At 36.8% G+C, this 19,168-nt stretch overlaps 2 protein-coding genes across 2 annotated transcripts in view; one reads left to right on the plus strand and one right to left on the minus strand.

Moving 5' to 3' along the window:
• Window positions 1–13,087, plus strand: part of LOC141764537 (nidogen-1-like) — a 44,058-nt gene extending 30,971 nt beyond the window's left edge. The window contains exons 13-20 of the mRNA XM_074629833.1: window positions 3,487–3,726; window positions 3,853–4,025; window positions 4,559–4,685; window positions 5,523–5,694; window positions 6,949–7,106; window positions 7,272–7,395; window positions 7,732–7,844; window positions 10,034–13,087. Of these exons, the coding sequence (XP_074485934.1) occupies window positions 3,487–3,726; window positions 3,853–4,025; window positions 4,559–4,685; window positions 5,523–5,694; window positions 6,949–7,106; window positions 7,272–7,395; window positions 7,732–7,844; window positions 10,034–10,152 (1,226 nt within the window). The 3' untranslated portion in view covers window positions 10,153–13,087. The remainder of the gene's footprint in view (window positions 1–3,486; window positions 3,727–3,852; window positions 4,026–4,558; window positions 4,686–5,522; window positions 5,695–6,948; window positions 7,107–7,271; window positions 7,396–7,731; window positions 7,845–10,033) is intronic.
• Window positions 13,088–16,162: 3,075 nt separating this feature from the next.
• LOC141762710 (tubulin-specific chaperone E-like) lies at window positions 16,163–18,427 on the minus strand. The gene is made up of 5 exons (XM_074626721.1): window positions 18,420–18,427; window positions 17,994–18,079; window positions 17,814–17,873; window positions 17,563–17,654; window positions 16,163–16,627 (listed from the first exon to the last, which is right to left on the minus strand). Exons 1-5 carry the CDS (start codon window positions 18,425–18,427, stop codon window positions 16,532–16,534), a joined length of 342 nt encoding a protein of 113 aa, XP_074482822.1. The 3' UTR covers window positions 16,163–16,531.
• Window positions 18,428–19,168: the final 741 nt, after the last annotated feature.

A 19,168-nucleotide genomic window follows, 5' to 3' on the forward strand; every position in this document is an offset into this window, starting at 1 on the left:
CCCTGTTTTCAGCTTTGTGACGATGCATTTTCCAGCTGATCCAAGAGGCTTTTTAAATAGTTTATTTAGCTGTAGAAGTAGGAGAAAATTTCTCAACACATAAAGGAACACTTCATCCTTCAGTTTATCACAAATATTCAACATCAACACATCTGGAGATACGTGGTTTTCACTGGACGGGAAAGAAATGAAAAACTGTAATCTGTAATGTAACTAAAGCTGTCAGACAAATGTAGTGGAGTAAAAATCACAATATTTACCTCTGAATGAAAGTATATAGTAGCATACAATCGAAATACTCAAGTAAAGTACAAGTACCTCTATTTTGTACTTAAGTATACCAGTGCTTAATGGGTTAAAACCTGTAAAAGCAGCAGCAGGGTCCATTTTAATGATCTAACTACCGTCTTTAATAATAAAATGTTTTGGTAGTGTTAGTGTGGGCGGTGAAGTTGGTTTTCCAGACATTTCAGAGACAAATGGAAGCTGTGTAAACTCTGCAGAGTGTAAGCATTCAGCTGAAGGTTGTGCAGGAAGACGAGGTGACGGAGCACAGCGGTGAAGGATGTTGATGAAGTGATCAGAGTGTAAACAGATTTCCCGTTAGACTCAACAGACACTTGATGACACACAGCTAAAGTTTGTGTTAGAGGCTCGGTTCTCGCTGCAGCTTCAGATCAGTTCAGGGTTATAAAATTAAATAGTAAGAGCTGATAGACTGAATAACAAAATACTAGTCATCAGTGTGTCATCGTGATCTCATGTCTCCCGGGTACTCAGATATTTTACTTAAGTAAAAGTAGTAATACCACAGTGTAGAAATACTCTATTACAAATAAAAGTCCTGCATTTAAAATGTTACTTAAGTAAAAGTATTAGCATCAAAATACACTTAAAGTACAACAAGTAAAAGCACTTATGCAGAATGTCGCATTTCAGAATCATATATATTATATTATTGAATTATAATTATTGATGCAATAATGTGTCAGTTACTTTAATGTTACAGCTGGTAAAGGTGGAGCTAATTTTAACTACTTTATATACTGCGACTTACAATAAGTGCATTAGGAGTGGGGGAAAAAATCAATACAGCATAGTATCGCAATATTTTGCGTGGCAATATAGCATTGATACACAGATGTCAAGTATCGATCTTTTGTTATATAAACTATTAACCTCTTAACGATCTGACGGCAGGCCCAGCCGCTATTCTTTCTTTCAGAGTTTGTAGCATGCTCAGTCTTAACGAGTGAAGATACAGATATCATATGAAACTATGAAAACCTAAGGAATCCATTGATACCAACCATTTCATGTTAGCATGTCGGGAAGAACGCTAAATAACACATCATTTTGGCGAGGAAAAAACGGGCATGGCCATTTTCAAAGAGGTCCCTTGAACTCTGACCTCAAGTTATGTGAATAAAAACTCTGAGATGAACAGAGTGAAAACTGTATCTTCCTAGATAAAACAGATGTTGACAAACAGTTGAAAAAAGGTAATAAATCGCAATATACCGTATCGCAAAATGTTTAAAATCCCAATAAGACTGTATCGTGACTTAAGTTTCGTAATAATATCGTATCGTGGGGCCTTTAGTGATTCCCATCCCTAAAGTGCATTCAACCATGAGGATGCAACCTAAAATGTGCAAGCAGGTGTAGTTTACAGTGGCAGGTTTGTTGTTGTTGTTGTTGTTGTTGGTGGTGGTGGTGGTTTGGCGTCGTCCCAAAGCTGCATACTCCTCCAGTGATTCCAGGTGTCAGCAGCTGAGCGTTAATTACAGCTCACTCCTTCGCACTAAAGTTTTGTCATATTTTCGTCCTTTTTATGACCCGTCTGGTCTCTGAAAGGCATAATTCTTTTGTCCCCTGTCACAACTTGTCACAGCGTCTCATGCTTACTACTACATATTACACAAAATGTGTCCTTTTGTCTGGATGGTTTTTGATCTTCGTCCTTCTCTCACGCAGTGGTGGAGGAAGTACTCAAATTCTTTACTCAAGTAAAAGTATGATACCACATTATAAAAACACACTGTTACAAGTTAAAGTCCTGCATTGAAAATGTTACTAGAGAAAAAGTATGTGAGTATAATCAGGAAAATGTACGTAAGTATTAAATGTATTAAATTGTCATCATTAGATTATTATTACTCAAGCATTAATGTAAAAGCAGGATTTTACTGTTGTAGTTGGTTGAGGTGGAGCTCATTTTAAACTATTAACTAATGATTATTTTCATTATGGAGTAATCTGATGAGTATTTCTCCATTAATCGATTGATTGTTTGTAAAAATAGTGAGAAATGTCGTAACAATGACCCAGAGCCCAAAGTGACACCTTCACAGTGTTTGTTTAGTCCAACCAACAGTCCAAACCTCAACATTATTATTAATACATTAATGTTATTAAAAGGAAAAGCAGCAAATCTTCACATTTGTGAAGCTGGAACCATGAAATGTTTTTACACGAAAAATTACAATTCTCAAAATAGTTGCCAATTAATTTTCTCTCAATCAATTAATCGTCTGATCGTTTCAGCACTACTTTTACATTTTCATATGTTTTTGTGCACAAAAATCGTATTTTGTAAAGTAACTGAAGCAGTCCGATGAATGTATTGCAGTAAAAAGTACAACACTTCTCTCTGAGATGCAGTGGAGTAGAAATAGAAAGCGGCATGAGAAGACGATACTCAAAGTAAAGTACATGTACTGGAGTAAGTAGTTACATTCCACCACTGCTCTTAGAGGTCCTTTTGCATTTTTGTGTTTTTCTTTTCGTCTGATTGTTGTTATCAGACGTGGCGCTGTGAGGACACGCTGCTGTCTGTCAGACGGGACTGTTATGGCTGCTCTGTGGTTCACCTCGCAGATACCCTTGAGGATAGGAGTGTGAGGAGGCTCTTCCAGATGTCACCGTGGCCCCTGAGTGTGACCGCAGAGACGAAGAGCCTCCTGCTCCTCTTTAATCTGTGGTTCTCTCCACAGCTCACTCGTATGTTTATCTGCAGCTGCCACGTACAGAAACCGGTTCCCCAGCAAGAAAATACAAAATAAAGTTAAATTAAATAACATTACACCTCTGAGGAGCTGTGGTGCAGAATATTTTTAAATAGAGTTTGATAGTTTATATTTCTGCTAACTTTTATTTTAATAATACAGATATTTTTCTTTATTAATTTGTATAGAATATTATTTGATTTTGTATACTGTGAAAAGAAAAGAAACAATAAATAGAATATATAAGTATTATATGGTAATAGAACAGGATCTAAACCAAATCTGAATGATTGGTTAGGCCAAAAGACTGATTATCAGACTGAATTTCCAAGTTATATAAATTACAAGTTTCTGACGTAATTCACCAGTATGCTCCAAATAAAGTCCAAATAAACGCCAGATTATAAAATAACAGGTTTGCCTTCAGTAGAGGTCTTCATGTAGATGTGTCACTCTGACTGTTATTTCGTGTTCCCAGAGCTTGAGAAGACCCTGTGTGAGCGTCACAGAGAGAGCGCCCAGTCTGCCACCTCTGGCTCCGGTATCTTGTCTTTCTTCCGTCCTCGTCCGTCCGTCGGTCAGTACGTCCCTCAGTGTGACCAACACGGAGCCTACGAGCCCACACAGTGCCACACTAGCATCGGACAGTGCTGGTGCGCGGACGCCAAAGGCCAGGAGGTCCCCAACACCCGCACCGGACCCGGCACCACCCCAATGTGTGAGTCAACTCTATCCTCTACCAAACTTCTGCCTCTATACAGTTAATTTCAGAAACACATCCATATGTTCCTCATTAAACTAAAATCTGCCGCACCTGAACAATAAACTCTCGTCTCCTACGCAGGTATCAACCAGGCAGTGACTCCTGCTCCGGTGGGTCCGACCCCACGCCCTGACGTTCACCCCGTCGCTCCAGGAACAAACCTGCTGTTCGCTCAGAGCGGGAAGATCGAACGCGTACCTCTGGACGGATACAACATAAAGAAGGAGGAGGCCAAACCTCTGCTGCACATCCCTGTAAGACAACATTAGATTTGATTTTGAGTCATTGTTAGTTCTCTCGTAAATTTGTTCTGCACCACAAGGCCGACTGTCTGATGCAGACGACATGCAAACATGACTGCCGGGAATGATTCAGAGTAAATGCTGAGAGAAACTCCCAAACCAGAATGAGCTCCTTGTAGAAATGACAACCGGCGAAAAAATCTTGACTTTGGAGAGTTTTTCTGGTGACGACATTCGGTCCTCATATTGAACACAGTCGCACAGTGTCCGTGTTTGTCATGGCTGTAGTTAAACCACTTCTGAACATTCCTGATGTGCAACAATCCTCTGATTGTTCTGTAACAGATTTCAGCCTCAGAACTCTTCTCTTCTCTGTCATGAAGCCCATAAGTTAATGTATTGATGTACTGCAGCTGAACACAAAGCTCTCCGTCAGTGTCGGCGTCTTCGAGCCTGATGGGTCGCTGACGTTCTGTCACTTCAACACAAAAGAGTCTTTGAAAATGAAACTCCAGCTGAATGAAACCGTCTGTGCTTCCTCTCAGGACCGGGTGGTCATTGCTATGGCTTACGACTGTGTGGAGAAGATGGTTTATTGGTCCGACATCACCGGGCCGGCTATCAGCAGGGCCAGTCTGAGTGGAGGAGACATCATCCCGGTTGTCACAACAGGTACAACAAACATCACATCACCAGTGCAGTTATCTCTACCGGCTGAGTGACATGAAAAAACACGCATCATACTCAGTATCTCAAGTACTTTCATATATGCAGCTAGGGATGCACCGATCCGACTATTTCCAGACACGATACCTGGGCTTTGGGTATTGGCCTGATACAGAGTACCAATCCAATACCAGTGTTTATTACACGGCTTTGTTGAATACTCTATTCTGATTAGTCAAAATCGCATTAATGTGTAAATTAGTAACGCATAAAACTAATTTGCATCAATGTGTTAACTTTGACAGCCCTAATGTAAATCTTTTGAGAATTTCAGAGGTTTTATTCTTGTTTTAATTGATAACTACTCAGAGCTTGGTAACCGGTTGATACAATGTAGATACAAATGACTTAGGTATATAAGAATAAAGTTGCATTGTATAATAATAATAACAATAAAAATAATAAATATTATAAAAAGTTTATTTATACAGCCCTTTTCAAATCAAAGTTACAAAGTGCTTTACGTGGTTGACTCAGGAACAAAAACATTTCAGAACTGCAATGAAATTAAATCAGACAATTACAACAATACAAATATTAAAATGGAAAAAAAATAGAGTACCCAAAAGTGATATAAAAAGCAGTGAACATTAAAAAGATAAGACACGTTGGAAATTAAATTATGTGCTCGCATTAATTAAAAGAAGATGACTAAAGTTAGGAGCATCATTCTCAGGTTTAATCCAAAGTCCATTCAGTAACACTGCATGTGACGGTCAGATGTGTCTGATCCCTCCGTAATCCCCAACCCCCCTGACTGATGTCTGTTTCTGACGTCCTCAGAGCTCCATAGCCCTGAAGGTATCGCCGTTGACCACGTGGCCCGCCTCCTCTTCTGGACCGACTCCATGCGTGACACCGTGGAGGTTTCCAAACTGGACGGCAGCCAGCGCCGAGTCCTGTTCGACACCGATCTGATCAACCCTCGACCCATCGTCACCAACCCGGCGTACGGGTGAGTGCTGGAGAGACAACGAGATAAAAGTGATCAGTGTTTCAATCACAACGTTTACAGGTTTAAAAGCAACATGATCTCTTTTTAGTTGGTAGTAAAATTCAGCTTGAACCCAAATATCAGCATTAACAGTGGTAGTAGTAGTTTTTTGTAGTCTGTAGTAGTAATAATAGTTGTTAGTTGGTGGTAGATGTTATTTGTAGTAGTAGTTGTTAGTTATAGTACTACTTAGTAGGTATTATTTGCTAGTAGGTAGTTAGTTATAGTAGCAGTTGGTAGCAGTTAGAAGGTATTTAGTAGTTGTAGTAATAGTTGTTAGTATGTAATTAGAGGTAGTAGTAGTGATACAAAACAAATGTTTGTGTGAACGGACAAAGTTTTATCTTAGTAGGTAGTAGGTGTTAGTAGTACTTGTTAGTGTTGGTAGTAATTAGTAGTAGTAGTTTGTAGGTATTTAATAGTACTTGTTTGTAGGTAGTTAGTGGTAGTAATAGTATTAAGTGGGAGTAGTAGTTGTTAGGTAGTAGTAGTACTAGAAGTTAGTGTTAGTAGTAATAGTCAGTGGAAGTAGCAGTTAGTAGTTCTAGTAGGAAATACTTGCAGTAATAGTACTAGCAGGTATTAGTTAGTGTTAGTAGTCGGTATTAGTAGTAGTTGTTTGCACATAATAGTACTAGTAGGTAGTAGTTAGTAGTTAGTAGTAGTAGCTGTAAGTATTTAATAGTTCTTGTTAGTAGGTACTTAGTGGGAGTAATAGTTGGTAGTAGTAGTAGACAGTAGTTGGTAGGTAGTAGTAGTTAGTTGTTGTAGTAGTCAGTGGTAGAAGTAGTAATAGTTGGTAGTAATACTAGTAGGAAATACTTGTAGTAGTAGTGATACAAGACATTTTGTGTGAATGGACAATAAAGTTGTATCTTATCTTAATAGGTAGTAGTAGTTACTGTTGGTAGAAGGTAGTAGTTGTTAGTTAGCAGTAGTTAGTTTTAGTAGTTGTTAGCAGATAGTAGTAGTTAGTAGTTGGTAGTATGTAGTTGATAATAGGTAGTAGTAGTTAGTGGTAGTAGTAGTAGTAGTAGTAGTTAGTGGTAGTAGTAGTTGTAGTAGTTGTAGTAGTAGTAGTTAGTGGTAGTAGTAGTAGTTAGTGGTAGTAGTAGTAGTAGTAGTTAGTGGTAGTAGTAGTAGTAGTAGTAGTAGTAGTGAAACGAGTACTAGCAGTAGTAGTTTGGTCCAACTGGTTTTGTCCTGTTGATACAGGCAGCTGTACTGGGCAGACTGGAACAGAGACGGGCCGAAAATTGAGATGTCCAACATGGATGGGACAGACCGGGCCGTCCTGGTGAAAGACGACCTGGGGCTTCCCAATGGTCTGACCTTTGACCTCAGCGACCAGCAGCTGTGCTGGGCCGACGCAGGTGAGACACACCCGACAAGAACCTGAACCGCCACTCTCTTCTATCAACATGTTATCTGAACACACAGAACCATCCAGAACTTACCCTGAGTTGTTAGTCTGGGTTTATTCTCCGTCACATGTTCCTCACTGTTACTGATTGATTGATTGATTGATCGGTCTGCAGGAACTCGTAAGGTGGAGTGTATGGATCCTCACCGCAGGCTCAGGAGGACGATCGTTGAAGGGATCCAGTATCCCTTTGCTCTCGTCTCCCTTGGAAAGAACCTTTACTACACCGACTGGAGGAGGTAACACACTGTAGAGCCCCGATGGTTTCATCTGGTCACACCATCACTTTCAATCTGGAAAATATACAAGCAGAATTAGTAAACAAAGAAACAAAGTGATTTTCTATTTCCTACACACCTGAAGACTCTAATCAGTAAAATAATAATGGGCAGGCTGAGAGTCTGAGTGGATTTTAAATAAACATTACTGCTGCGCTGTAAACGCTGCTATTTTGAGCTCCGTTGTTTGACTGGAACTGTCACATAAAAGTGTGTTTAACAGTGTTGTTAATCTGACGATCAAACATCCCTGTGTGGTCTCTGCTAAACACTTTTTGTTTTGTGGTTATTTTTCAGGGAGGCGGTGGTCGCTGTGGACCGTCACGCAGAGAAAGAGACAGAAGAGTTTCTGCCACAGAAACGCTCTCGGCTGTACGGCATCACCACGACACCGACACAGTGTCAACAAGGTACAGCTATGTTTCATTTACAAGCTATACATTAGTTAGTCCGGTCAAAGAACAATGAAGGAAAGGAATCAAAGAAATTTAGTCAAGCATTTAACCCTCTGAGACCCACAACAGACCTGTTTTTATCTTTTTTAGGGGGGTACAGGGGGTCTTTAGGGGGAGACAGCAGGTCAACAGTAGATGTCACATAGAAGAGGTGTACATCATCTGAAAGCTGGGAACATGAAGATTAATTTGTGTGTCAAGTTGTTCTAGACATAAATCAGAAACAAAGAAATAATGAATTAATTCAAATAAATTGTGAGAGTGTAAAAGGGATTAGAACATAATGATAGAAGTATATGATGGTCATTCCCATGCTCTATTATGTCTCATAAGTTGTTGCAGCATTTTTGGGGTTGATACCATTTGTTACCACTGGAGAATTGATAAAAAATGATCAATAATCCCTCCAAAATACCACATTAAGACACCAAGACCTTGAGGAACACCATAGAAAAAGCCATGCTGTGATTTGGTTTCAAAAACTTTTGACATTTTGAGATTTCTGCAGAAATTGCATTTTTTTCAGCGAGCAATTCTGTTCTGGAAACTGCTCAGAAACCCCCTTAATGTCAATCTAGCTACGAAAGCCATCCATCCTCTGAATTCCCTAGGTCTGTAGTTTGTGGTTTTAAAGTTTCATGAGGCTGTGATTATCCTAGAGGTCACCACATGTTGTTTTATACAATGAGGTCAAATTAGGATGAATGAGGGTTTATCTTATCTTAAACAAATCAAGCTAACTCAGTTAAGTTTGTATGAAGAAAAGGACCCAGAGCAGTTTAATGCACTGGGAGTACAGATGCGCTCTGACCGTAGTAATTGATTCCAGATGCATATAGTACGTGAATGGATATAAGCGTGGGAACTCTGGGTGAAGTGACCTCAGGGGGATGCCAGCTGTGGATATGGAGACTCACAGCTGGCTCGGAGCCCTGAACTATACAGCAGGCAGTGATGAGAAACAGCTTCACCGTCCACCTGCTGGTTTCTCAGTTACACTGAATGATAAACTGTTCATCCACTTCCTAAAGCTGCAGCCTCACTAAACATTTCTATTTTACTTGGCAACATGTTTCCTGATCACTTCTCTGTGTCGGATTTTTACAGTCTGCGTCAGCAGCGTTTCGATCTGTTAACAAAGACATTTAATGTACAGGACAGCGCTGAAGGGCGTTTTCACTCTTGGGATGTTTGAGAAAAGGGAGGCATTAGTTTCAGATGACACTCTCCGGAGTTTGGGAAGCCCAAGAAATGGGCTTAAAATGTTAAAACTCTGGTCTGGGTTTTACTTTCAGCGAGCTCTGAGTTTCCTAGGAGTCACAAGAGTAAAAGGCAAAAGCTCCACCGAGGAAGCTAAACAATACGATTGGTCGAACATTTACATCTTTCATTGTGGAAATTTTGGAAACATTGGAGAAATCTGACTCTGAACTGTAAATCAGAAACCGTGCCAGAGCTTTGACTTTTAATACAATCTTCACTGATAGTTTTGTTTTTACACTTTTTTTAATGCCTGTGTTGTATTTTTCAGTTCAGGTCTAGTTTTCAATGCCAAAAATGTAGCATGTTAACATGCGCTGAGCTTCTCAATGAATTATACGGGATGTTGTCAGTTCTTTTTAAAGGATCGCAAAAGTATGTTTTATTGACATGAAGTTTTTCTGACTGAAATTTTTTTTAAATAGATATAAAACCATCAGAAGTATTGTCTTCCTGTTGAATTTGTAATAAAGTGAATAATGGACAAACTAGAGAGATCAATGAAGCTAAATAAGAGCTTTTAAATTTTTTTTATTTTTTTTAATTTTTCAGTCCAGGTCTAGTTTTCAATGCCAAAATTTAAAGTCACTGTTCTAGCTCCATAAAGACCATGTAACATGCACTCAGGTAACGTCACAGTAACTGAAAGCAGAAAAAACACATTCTTTATTCTCAAAACAAATCGTTTGCTTTGGAAAACAGTTGCCACGAGTTGTCTTTAACATGCCTGAAGTTTATAAACTTTAGACATCATCATTATTTATATGTTTTAATTTAAGCTCTTGTATCTTATGCAGCTTTCTGACAGAGGATTTAGGCAGATTCAGAGTAGCATCTCCGGTATTACTGATTTCCTAACATCGTTCCTTTCTCTCCCCTGTTAGTCTACAACTACTGCTCCAACAATGCCGGCTGTTCTCACCTGTGTCTGCCGCGGCTCGGCGGGTTCACCTGCCGCTGCCCGGACGCCGATGACGGACGATGTGTAGAGAGGAACCTGTGAGGTCTGCATAGCCACGATAAAACTGCTGCTGTGAGAGAAAAAACAAAACACATTTAACTCAATTTGGTGTTTCTTTTTTACATTTTCTTACTTGAATTGAACATTTCTACAATCATTTCAGAGTTTTATGTGTTTTTGTCCCTTGAAAGCTGTTCAGACCTCACAGTATTTATGATGTCACACTGCAGGTGAGATAATGTTTCTTTCTTCCTGTATATGTGGAATTCAGATATAGTTTGAGCTGTTTGTGCAGCATGTGTTTGTAATCTGATTCCTGGTTGAAGAGTTTCTCTCCAAAATGAGAACAAAGACACTAAATTTAAAATACAGGGATTTTTTAAAGACGGCAGGTAAACTAAAAACACTTTGACCAACCAGATGATAATTATTTGAAAAGGTACCAAATGATGAACTTCACGTTGTGTTTTTATTGTATTTTAAAAGTGAAACTCCTTATTGATTTCTTATAGATGTGGTCTGAAAGATAACTGCGAAAAACAATCCGAGGGGGCCTTAAAATTATATTTTTATTTTAAAAAAGCCTTAAAAAGGTTTCTGAAAATGAAAACTATTGACACTCACCTGAACAAAAACCTTCAGAAGTTACTGAAATTATTCCCGGAAAAGCCATCGTGAGCTTCTGTCAAAAAAGCAGACAGTATCCCAAACTTAGTCAAATCTGAATCACATGTAATTATTGTTGCTGTAACACCATCTATTGGCAAAAGGCCAATTTATCATATCAACTATAAGGGACATAGATTTAACTGCAACAGCTCCATGTGTTCAAGAGTCACAGCAGTTTGGCCATATTCTTGTAGTTGTGGCTTATTTGCCAGTTACAGGACAATGGTACGAAATATCTCAAAACAAAAGCATCATTTTTGGGTTAATCCAAATATATTTTGTAACACATTTAGCGAAGGCTGGATGAAATTTGACGATACTTATGGACTGATTTTAGGAATCCATCCAAGACTTTTTTAACCAAAAGGTAAAGTGGCCATTTGACGACACTTTATTGTCCACCAGATTTTATCACAAATGTAGCCGACATGCTCCGAACAGCCAATAAATAGGACTGAAAACAGAGATGAGTTGGTGTAACTTGGTGTACAGATCTGACTGGATGATAAAACCTGAAAAACGTTGACCTGCACTCCATTAAAACTGTGCTACTAGTTTCAACATTGAACAGAATTGAATACTAATTTACCGCAATGACTTCTCAATGAATTATACGGGATCTTACTGAGAATTTTTTTTAAGTAGCCAACTATTTAAAAATGTATATATAAACCATCAGAGGAGTTTTTCCAATTTAATTTGTAATAAAGTGAATAACGGACAAACTGCAGAGATCAATTAAGCTAAATAAAAGCTGATTTTTTTTTTTTTATCTGACTAAATTTAAGCAATTTTTCATTTGTAAAATAAAACTCTACATATCTGAAATTATTCTATATTTTAACAATCTTTTATGATAAAATTAGATCCCCCCCACCCCACAACTGACATGTATGCTCAGTATTTTGAAAGTGGACCAATAATATCACCACTATGATCCTGAGGTGTAAGGGCTAAAAAACTTTTTAAGACTTACAAGATTTATTGTATTGTTTGTGCTACGACTCACATTGTATTTTTTGTATGAACTTGTAAATAGTTACCCGTTATGCAGACGATGTTCTCTTGATGTTTTTAATGGTGCTGATGTTGCCTTAGATCTACCTGATGATGATTACTGTGAAGGTGTAGGCCATGTCTGGAGACCAAGTTGTATGTACTTCTCATGTAAACATCATTTTTACAAGAAGACTTGAGCAGTGATGATTTAGTTCCAGAAGTCTGTTTATATCTAGAATAAAAAGTAAAGAAACAGCAAAAACTGTGATATTTTTAAAGCGTCCTCAAATATACCTGCCAATATTCAAATTAAATAATTGAAACCAATCAAATTGTTTCTAATTAACAATTTCAAGCATTATGAAAATTACCAAAAGTCTAATTTTAAACTTTGTTTTGAAGATGCTCATTGTAGCACACAGATTTTTTTTAAGCTTTCGTTTTGGTAGCAGTTATACATTTTCAAACATGAAAATTGATTTTAATTTGGATTTCTATCTGACTATTTGTACACAAAAAGAAAATTAAATCTCAGCTGAGCTGTACAGTTAAGGACACATTTATCTGTTGTATTGTTTGATTTAAACAAAAATGGCAATTCAAGCCCCACTGGTACTGGCCAATATGTTTTTTTTTTTTTTTAAAACACGTAACAAACTCATTAAGAATTCCTGAAATTCGGTCATTAAAATAACTGATTGATATGAAGTGAGCAAAACTAGTGTGTTAAACTAAATGTGCTCTCTGGCGGACAAACTCTGTAATGGAGATTGTGTTTCTAAATGACAAATCAAACATATGTATGTATATGTACTGTATCGTTCAGGCTCTAATGGCAACCAAAAATAATATTCTGGATGTTTATCAGTCATCACGGCTATATTATCTCAAGATCCCAAAATGTCTTGGCCTTGATTTGATCAAATTTGGCGATGGGCAAACTGCCTACCAGAACGAAATTCTAGTTTGCACAAGAAACTTTGGGTTACAGTCTTACTCAGGGGGCTGCCCTTTTTGTTTGTACCACACAGTATGTTTTACAGCAGCAGCAGAAAAGTCTGAACTGGAATCACAAGTGTTGTAGTCTCAATTGTAAAAACAATGATTACATGACAGGAACATCACTGGGCTCATTGTGTTGTAGGTGACGTGACGAGCACGTCAGTGTAACGTTGGGAAAATCAACTCAGGTTTTTTTTTGGTGACTAAAACTAATCAGTCCGACAGGGCTGCACAATATGTATGTATGTCTGTACTGACCATCAGCCAAAGAGCCTGTAAAGCCTCAATAAAACCTTTTTAAATATAAGGAACCCGTCTTGTGAGTTCTTTATACTGACTTTTTTACTTTTTCGAAATACTATGACTTTTTTCGGACATTTGTTTTTCAGACATTTCTTTTCCAGACATTTTCCAGACTTTTTTTCGGACATTTTTCAGACTTTTTCCGGATATTTCTCCGGACATTTTTCAGACTTTTTTTCGGGTATTTTTCAAACTTTTTTTTCAGATATTTTACAGATTTTTTTCGGATATTTTTCAGAATTTTTTTCGGACATTTTTCAGACTTTTTTTTCCAGATATTTTTCAGACTATATCCGGACATTTTACAGACATCATACAGGTTTTCAGACACCTTAGATTCAGTTTTTCAGATTTTTTTTTCTCCGGACATTTTACAGACTTTTTTTCGAATATTTTTCAGACTTTTTTTTAGACTTTATTTTACAGTAATTTTTTTCCCAGACTTTTTTTCAGACTTTTTTTTCGGATATTTTTTTTCGGATATTTTACAGACTTTTTAGTCTTTTTTCGAATATTTTTCAGATTCTATATCCGGACATTTTTCAGACTTTTTTTTTTTTGGACATTTTACAGACATCATACAGACTTTCGGACATTTTTCAGATATTTTTCAAACTTTTTTTTCAGACTTTTTTTTTCGGACATTTTACAGATATCATACAGACTTTTTTTCGGATTTTTCAGACACCTTAGATTCAGTTTTCCAGACTTTTTTTCCAGACTTTTTTCCCCAGACTTTTTTTCGGACATTTTCCAGACATTTTTTTCCAGACTTTTTTTCAGTCTTTTGTTCAGACATATTTCAGACTTTTTTTTTCAGACATTTTACAGACTTTTTTTTGATATTTCTCTGGACATTTTACAGACTTTTTTCAGATATTTTTCAGATATTTTTCTTAGACTTTTTTTTACAGCCATTTTTTTTTAGACTTTTTTCGGATATTTTTCAGACTTTTTTCGGATATTTCTTCGGACATTTTACAGTCTTTTTTCCAGACATTTGTTTCCCAGATTTTTTTTCAGACTTTCTTTCTGACTTTTTTCGGATATTTTTCAGACTTTTTTCGGATGTTTTTCAGACTTTTTCGGATATTTCTCCGGACATTTTACAGACTTTTTTTCGGATATTTTTCAGAGTATTTTTCAGACATTTTTTAGACTTTTTTTCCCAGATTTTTTTTCAGACTTTCTTTCTGACATATTTCAGACTTTTTTTTTTTCTGACATATTTCAGACTTTTTTTCGGATATTTTTCAGAAATTTTACAGACTTTTCGGATATTTTTCAGATATTTTTCTTAGACTTTTTTTTACAGCCATTTTTTTTTAGACTTTTTTCGGATATTTTTCAGACTTTTTTCGGATATTTCTTCGGACATTTTACAGTCTTTTTTCCAGACATTTGTTTCCCAGATTTTTTTTCAGACTTTCTTTCTGACTTTTTTCGGATATTTTTCAGACTTTTTTCGGATGTTTTTCAGACTTTTTCGGATATTTCTCCGGACATTTTACAGACTTTTTTTCGGATATTTTTCAGAGTATTTTTCAGACATTTTTTAGACTTTTTTTCCCAGATTTTTTTTCAGACTTTCTTTCTGACATATTTCAGACTTTTTTTTTTTCTGACATATTTCAGACTTTTTTTCGGATATTTTTCAGAAATTTTACAGACTTTTCGGATATTTTTCAGACTTTTTTCGAATATTTCTCTGGACATTTTACATTTTTTTTTCCAGATATTTTTCTGAGTATTTTTCAGACATTTTTTTAGACTTTTTTCCATAAAATTTTTCCAGACTTTTTTTTCCCAGATTTTTTTTTCAGACTTTTTTTTTTCGGACATATTTCAGACTTTTTTTTCGGATATTTTTCAGACATTTTACAGACTTTTTTTCGGATATTTTTCAGATATTTTACAGACTTTTTTTCGGACATATTTCAGACTTTTTTTTCCCGGATATTTTTCAGACATTTTACAGACTTTTTTTCAGACTTTTTTCAGACTTTTTTCGGATATTTCTCCGGAGACATCCGCCTATTGTTCGATCTGTTTCCATTCAGCAGATTCTCAATCCAATCCTTCCAGTCACGGGCTCACACCAACACGTGACACCCTCAAAAATGTTTGCTTCCCCACCTGATGATGATGATGATGATTACCTGAGCTCCCCTATATGAACCTCCACATTAATGCTCCACCCCGTGTTCAATGCCAGAACTGCATGTATACATTCACCTTATCAAAGATGAAATAAAAAAAACAAAATAACTACATTATGGCTCCAACACAATACTGTTCTTTATGACATACTTTGACTTTTTTATGGCATACTATACTATGACTTTGTATGATATACTATACTATGACTTTTTATGGCATACTATATTATGACTTTTTATGATATACGACAGGCTACTATGACTTTTTATGGCATACTATACTATGAATTTTTATGATATACTGTACTATGACTTTTTATGAAATGCTATACTATGAATTTATGGCATACTATATTATGACTTTTTATGAATTACTATGACTTTTTATGAAATGCTATACTATGACTTTATGGCATACTATATTATGACTTTTTATGACATACTATGACTTTTTATGAAATGCTATACTATGACTTTATGGCATACTATATTATGACTTTTTATGAATTACTACAGGCTACTATGACTTTTTATGACATACTATACTATGACTTTATGGCATACTATATTATGACTTATTATGACATACTATACTATGACTTATTAGGGCATACTATACTATGACTTTTTATGATATACTACAGGCTACTATGACTTTATGACATACTATACTATGACTTTTTATGATATACTACAGGCTACTATGACTTTATGACATACTATACTATGACTTTTTATGATATACTATAATATGACTTTTTAAGACATACTATGACTTTTTATGATATACTATAGGCTACTATGACTTTGTTGACATGCTATACTATGAGGACTATACAGCTCTATCTGAATCCTCCAACTCAAACTGTTGAATCTAATTGAATACATTGAAACCAATTCATAAAGTAAGCACTCACAAATAAAGTGTGAAATATCTGTTTGTTGTTTATTCATGAAATCAAATAATATGTTAGTGCACCTACAGATTTCACTTTGTGACATTGAATGAAGTCCTGAAGCGAGTCCAAGTAGACAGGTTGCCATGCATTATTATGAACGGTAATTTGCAGCATATGCGGTTTCATTTCGGAAAACAACAGATCCAGTGTGGTGATTATTATTATGTTGTAAAACCACCTCTCAGTGTGAGTCTATGTGTCCTCTCCAATAAGGACACAGTCTGCTGCTGGATCTCTAACACAGAAGCAGCTAAAGTACAGTTCAGTCCTGGAAGCTTCTGTTCCGTCTCTGTTGTGGACCAGGTCGGTTCTTCACCTCCTGGTCCAGGGTCAAGACCAGCGAACCAACACCTGGTCTCCGTCCTCTATGGAGTAAAACTGTAGAGTCTTCAGATCACTGTCAATCTCAAACTCTGTTCCCACTTTCTAGAAAGAAAGGAGGAAAGACAGTCTCAGGAGATGACTCTTTATAACCTTTACATTTTCTGGTTCGGTATATTGAATAGCCACAGACGTCTGGTCAGGAACGAAGCAATACATTGTTTTCTTGAACCCTTGTCACCACCACACCAGTCAACACACTCAATTTGTCGGTTAGCGTATTGTTTTATACAAAAGGAACAGATGTGGAAAACTATAAACCAAGAATATTCAGCCTAAAAATAAATAAACTATTAATAAACAGAAATCTCCACAATACACATCCAAGTATAATAATAATAATATTAATTTATATAGCACCTTTCATACAGGGAGTGTAGTTTAAAGTACTTAACAACAAAGTGAAGGAACAAAAGAATAAATAAAAACAAGTAAAAAAACAACAAAAAAGTGTAAATACTGTGCGATAAAAACAAGCAATCAAATGAATAAAAAAAGGCAGCAAATAGCAAGAACAGGTATGCTAAGAACAATAGAAAAGTGTCAAAGATAAGAATAAAACAAAGGAAGAGTGGCAGTTAAAGGCAACGCTGAATAAATAAGTTTTCAATTAGTAGCAAATTAATTGACGACTTAAGATTTTGCACTTTATATGACTTCTATCAGTAAAGGTCTTCGCACACCAAGTCCGTATTTTCCTGAGCGTTTTTTTAATCTGTCGTCCGATAAAAAACATTACGCACAGAAGCCTTGCACAGTCCGATGCGTTCTTTTATTATTCTATTCGTTGCAAAAATTTGGCTCAGGAACTGAACTGAATGATGCTGATTAGTCAAGCACAAACTAAAAGGGCTATTATTATTATTATTATTATTATCATTAACAGTTCCGGGAACTATAGAGCCCCAGAAACAAAACTAGGAATTCAAAAATCCCTTTTGCACATTACTTTTCATTACACATGAATGTGCAGGTCTTACCTTGGGGCTGGTGTAGGTGAGCTTCAGATCTGCTGCAGGAACCTTCAGCAGTCTGTACAGGAGTCCCTTCACCTTCTGAACAACCATGGAGGCTGCAGAACAGACCACACACCGTTTAACTCAACTGGACATTATTTCATATTTCTGTTTAATACAGAGAAATCCACTCAGTTGATTTCAACAAAGCGTTGTCTTAGCTTAGAGAGGAGAAATACAGTAAAGCTCTCGATTTTAATTTTCTGTTGTTTTACCTGGAAGTTTCTTCTCAATCGGTTTCCGGTCGGCGTCATTGGGAAACACAAACTCAATCTCTGGTGAGGAGAGACGAAGAGATCAGTGGTCAGAAAATGTCCCATTTCCTTTAGTGGTTTTATTCTGGTGTAATATATTAGCCAATCAGAGAGCAGAGAGCAGAAAGAGGCGGGACTAACTTAACAGCTGATTTTTCAGGGCAAACGGCTCCGGCTTCTTCAGCTCGCTTTCCTCTGGAGCTCCGTACTCTGAAACACATGAGGATCTTCATCATTATCTTCATCAATTCAAATCATAAGAGGAGACATCTAAATAATAATAATAATGAACTTTATCTAAAAGGGATTTAACAGTCCAGTTTTAATTTCCTCATAACCACTGAGGGTTGCTGTAGCTCCCTATAGCTCCCTATAGCTCCCTATAGCTCCCTGTAGCTGCCTCTAGATATCAGTACAGTATCGTATTTTACTGACGGCTCCTTTAACCACTTCCACTTGGCCAACTTTACTTTTTTCAGAGGCTGAAGCAGGCTCAGTTTTATAGCTAGAAGGTAATGGGATGAAACTAGAAAACCAGAGGAAAACATTGGTACCAACCCCTGTTACGCTAGCATGTCAGGAAGAACGCTAAATAACATTACGAAATTACGCTCAATTTTGGCGGCAGAAAAACTGACATGGCAATTTTCAAAAGGGTCCCTTGACCTCTGACCTCAAGATATGTGAATGAAAATGGGTTCTATGGGTACCCACAAGTCTCCCCTTTACAGACATGCCCACTTTATGATAACCACATGCAGTTTTAGGGAAAAAAACATTTAGTTTTTTGAATGCAGTATAAACGTGTTATTTTTGCCTATTCTAAAATGGTGTATTTTAATATTTCTACATACTTGGGTCCCTAAACAGTCTTGGAATTACATAAATTGTTTATCACTGTAAAGCTGAGACTCTTTTGGATCCAAAGAGCCCAACTGTATTCATGTGTGATGATGTTAGTCCCCATAGTAGCAATTTCATTGTAGTGAGACCATTTTTTCAAACTTGACCTCACTGTATAAAATGACCTGTGGTGACCTCTAGGATAATCACAGCCTCATGAAACTTTACAACCACAAAACTAGAGACCTAGAGCATTCAGAGGATGGATGGCTTTCCTAGGTAGATTAACAATAAGGGGGTTTCAGAGCAGTTTCCAGAACAGAAGTGCTCGCCATCCAATCGCCGAAAAATGCAATTCTTGCAGAAATCTCAAAATGTCAAAAGTTTTTGAAACCAAATCACAGCACGGCTTTTTCTATGGTTTTCCTCAAGGTCTTGGTCTATTAATGTGATATTATGGAGGAATTATTGAT

Source organism: Sebastes fasciatus, chromosome 3 (genome assembly GCF_043250625.1).
Source record: "Sebastes fasciatus isolate fSebFas1 chromosome 3, fSebFas1.pri, whole genome shotgun sequence".
Lineage (NCBI taxonomy): Eukaryota > Metazoa > Chordata > Actinopteri > Perciformes > Sebastidae > Sebastes > Sebastes fasciatus.

What these genes read in the sequence shown, in the direction of transcription:
- LOC141762710 (XM_074626721.1), bottom strand. An exon ending in GATTGAGAAGAAACTTCCAG is followed by an intron (nt 17,655 to 17,813) that starts GTAAAACAACAG and finishes TCTGTTCTGCAG; the next exon opens with CCTCCATGGTTGTTCAGAAG. An exon ending in TCACCTACACCAGCCCCAAG is followed by an intron (nt 16,628 to 17,562) that starts GTAAGACCTGCA and finishes CTTTCTTTCTAG; the next exon opens with AAAGTGGGAACAGAGTTTGA.